The following is a 2,915-nucleotide window of genomic DNA, read 5'->3' on the forward strand; positions in this document are numbered from 1 at the left end:
TTTCAACTTGTCCCTATGTTGGACATTTTCATAATTCTTGCTGATGTGATGGAGGAGATGTTGGGTTAGAGTCAATTTATTTCCATGTCTTTTTTCCTACACTTTAACAACTGGATGCTTTCTTTGCATATTTGGAGATTATATTGCTTGACAACCTCCAAAATAAGGTTAGAAATGAGACTCGGAAAGAAAACATTTTAGTAAACTATAAAAAATAATTTAAAAATCAAGTGGTTTTCTTGTGCATTATCAAAAGACTTTCAAAATGAGTGAACTGGGAATGAAACAGAAAGGGCAAGTGTGGGCAGGTGGCCTGTGTCCTGGTCTGACTGTGTTTGTCCCTCCCTCAGCTCCTGAACACCCGCCTGCCAAGATGTCCTGCCAGCAGAGCCAGCAGCAGTGCCAGCCCCCTCCCAAGTGCCCCCCCAAGTGCCCTCAAAAGTGCCAGGCCCCTAAGTGCCCCCCAAAGTGCCCACCTAAGTGCCCTCCAGCCCCTTCCTGCTGCAGTGTCAGCTCCGGGGGCTGCTGCAGCTCTGGGGGTGGGGGCTGCTGCAGCTCTGGGGGTGGGGGCTGCTGTGGCTCCAGCTCTGGGGGCTGCTGCAGCTCTGGGGGTGGGGGCTGCTGTGGCTCCAGCTCTGGGGGCTGCTGCAGCTCTGGGGGTGGGGGCTGCTGCCTGAGCCACCACAGGCCCCGCAGGTCCCACCGCCACAGACAGAGCTCTGGCTGCTGCAGCCAGCCCTCAGGGGGCTCCAGCTGCTGTGGAGGGGGCAGCAGCCAGCAGTCTGGAGGCTGCTGTTGAAGTGGACCCTGAGCCTAGAAGAGCAGAATTCGAAGCACACAAGGAGCAGCTTCAACCTCTTGAACCTGGGTCATTGCTGTGGTTTAGTGAAGCCTTCAAACTCTGTGCTGGAATACTCCTCTGACCTGGAATCCAGAAATCTATGTCCTCTCACCAAAACTCTTCGCTGATCTCCAATCCCATCTCTGCAGCTCTCCGGGGGACCCCATTCCTAGCTTTTATGCCATTCTCATCAGGCCCCTACCTCAATGAAACAATAAAACAATCTGTCCCTGTATTGTTGTTTTTTTTTATGTTCAGTACAGATGCAATTTATTTTTAAAATATTTCCAATCCATGGTTGACAGAATCCACAGATGCAGAACCTGCAGGACAGGTTGTATTTTTCATTCCAATAAAAAAATAAAGTCAAGTAATTCCAAAACGTAACTTTCTTTTAATCACATTTTCAAGTCAACAGAATAAACAGTAAGCAGTAGCATCAATTGATAGTAGTCCACCATACTGACTTTTCAGTGTCTAAATAAGTTGATCCATGTGGAGTGAACATATACATTGTTTATTTTCTCTAAGAAATAATGTCCCTGTATTGTTGCAGACTGCTTTTCTCTTACTTGACAATGTGTGAGAAAGAGGATCTGGTCTCGGCTCCGTCTTCCTTATCACCTGGGCCCAGCAGCAGCAGCAGCATCTGGTTCGGAGATTCCCAGAGTCCTATGAACACAACTCTTTCAATTCCTGGTCCTCCTAAGATCTGAAAGCAACTGCTCAGTGCATCAGTCAGAAAACAGAATATTACGTTGTTTACTTTAACAGGCAGAACTTTTTATTTAAAAAAAAATGTTAATTTGGCATTGGAAAAGAGAGCAGGCCAACGGGACAAACTGGGTTGATGGAGGGAGGGACTGACTACTGCTCCCGCGGGTGGGAGGTAAGGGAGCATGCTGGAATTACTAAAACTTGGACCCTCGCAGGAGGGATCCCATGAAGCTGAAGCTCAGGACTCTGAGGAGTGGGCCCCTCTCACTTACACAGGAATCTCTGCGCTTGGAAGAGGGTCCCCCGTGGATGGGACCCAGGCTTCTGAGAAAGGGTGCTGTTAGGTGCTGGTCCTGGAGTCTCTAAGAAGGCCCAAGGGTCCTCTGTGAGAACCGACGACCAAGCACTGTTGTTACTGGGGTCCCTCACGGGTCAGGAAGTCAGGGTGGGGTGGCACGGAGGGTGTTGTGTCCAGGTTTGCGTGAAACACCCCAGGTCCAAGGAAGATGTAAGGAGACAAACAGGGAGCAGAGGAGAGGGAATGTGCTTCTGCCTTCTGTGGTCTCTCCTTCTCCCTCTCCTGGTGGGACACGCAGAAGGCCAGCGGGCAGCCCTAGTGTCATGAGAGCGGGTGTGGAGGCAGGGTGTGAAGCTGAGCAACTCTGACCCACGAGCCAGCACACCCCGCAGGTGGGGACACTCAGCTGTGACGGCCTTCCTCCTGAGGCCCTCCCTCTCCCCATCTGCCCTCCCAGGAATCGTACCTCACTTCTTTGCAAAAATGGCAAAATGATTCACGTAACCTGTGATTGCAGACTGCTCCTGCTGAATACATCTTAGCCTTCTGTGGCAAACAGGCCTCCAGGGGTTCCTGTTGGCTCCACTGCCTATATGAATAGAACCATTAATTACACACACGCACACCCTGACACACACACACACACACACACACACACACACACACACACCAGTCTTCATCCTGGGTGTCCGGGCCCTGGAAACAAGTGTCCAGCGCTCTGGGAAGGCACTCTGGCTCTGACTGGAGGGTGGGGGTCCCGGGGAATGTCAGCCACAGTGAGCCTCCTCCACTTCCAGGGAGTTGGCCTGGTATTTCTTCCTCTGTCACACACTTGGACACTTCCATCCTGTAACGATGACATTCCTGGGTTAGCTTCTCTCCCTACCCTCCTGTGGCTTCTCCCCTCCTGGGACCGCCCCCCTGCATTTCCTCTCTGCCCAGTGGCATGGGGTCCCTGGAGAAGGGGCCTTTCTGATCCCTAAAAATTGTAACCATGCAAATACCCGGATCTCTCGGCTCTGGGACAGAGATAGTCAAAGGACACCCGGGTGAAGGACT

At 51.4% G+C, this 2,915-nt stretch overlaps 1 protein-coding gene across 1 annotated transcript; it reads left to right on the top strand.

Annotated features, from left to right (window-relative positions):
- Positions 1-373: 373 nt before the first annotated feature.
- Positions 374-799, top strand: LOC308656912 (uncharacterized protein; the record flags this gene model as incomplete). Its single annotated transcript, XM_081308274.1, has 2 exons — positions 374-417; positions 556-799. The coding sequence occupies 2 exons, from the start codon at positions 374-376 to the stop codon at positions 797-799; spliced, it is 288 nt and encodes a 95-aa protein (XP_081164400.1).
- Positions 800-2,915: the final 2,116 nt, after the last annotated feature.

This window comes from Spermophilus citellus (genome assembly GCF_964194105.1).
Source record: "Spermophilus citellus genome assembly, chromosome: 9".
Taxonomy (NCBI): Eukaryota; Metazoa; Chordata; class Mammalia; order Rodentia; family Sciuridae; genus Spermophilus; species Spermophilus citellus.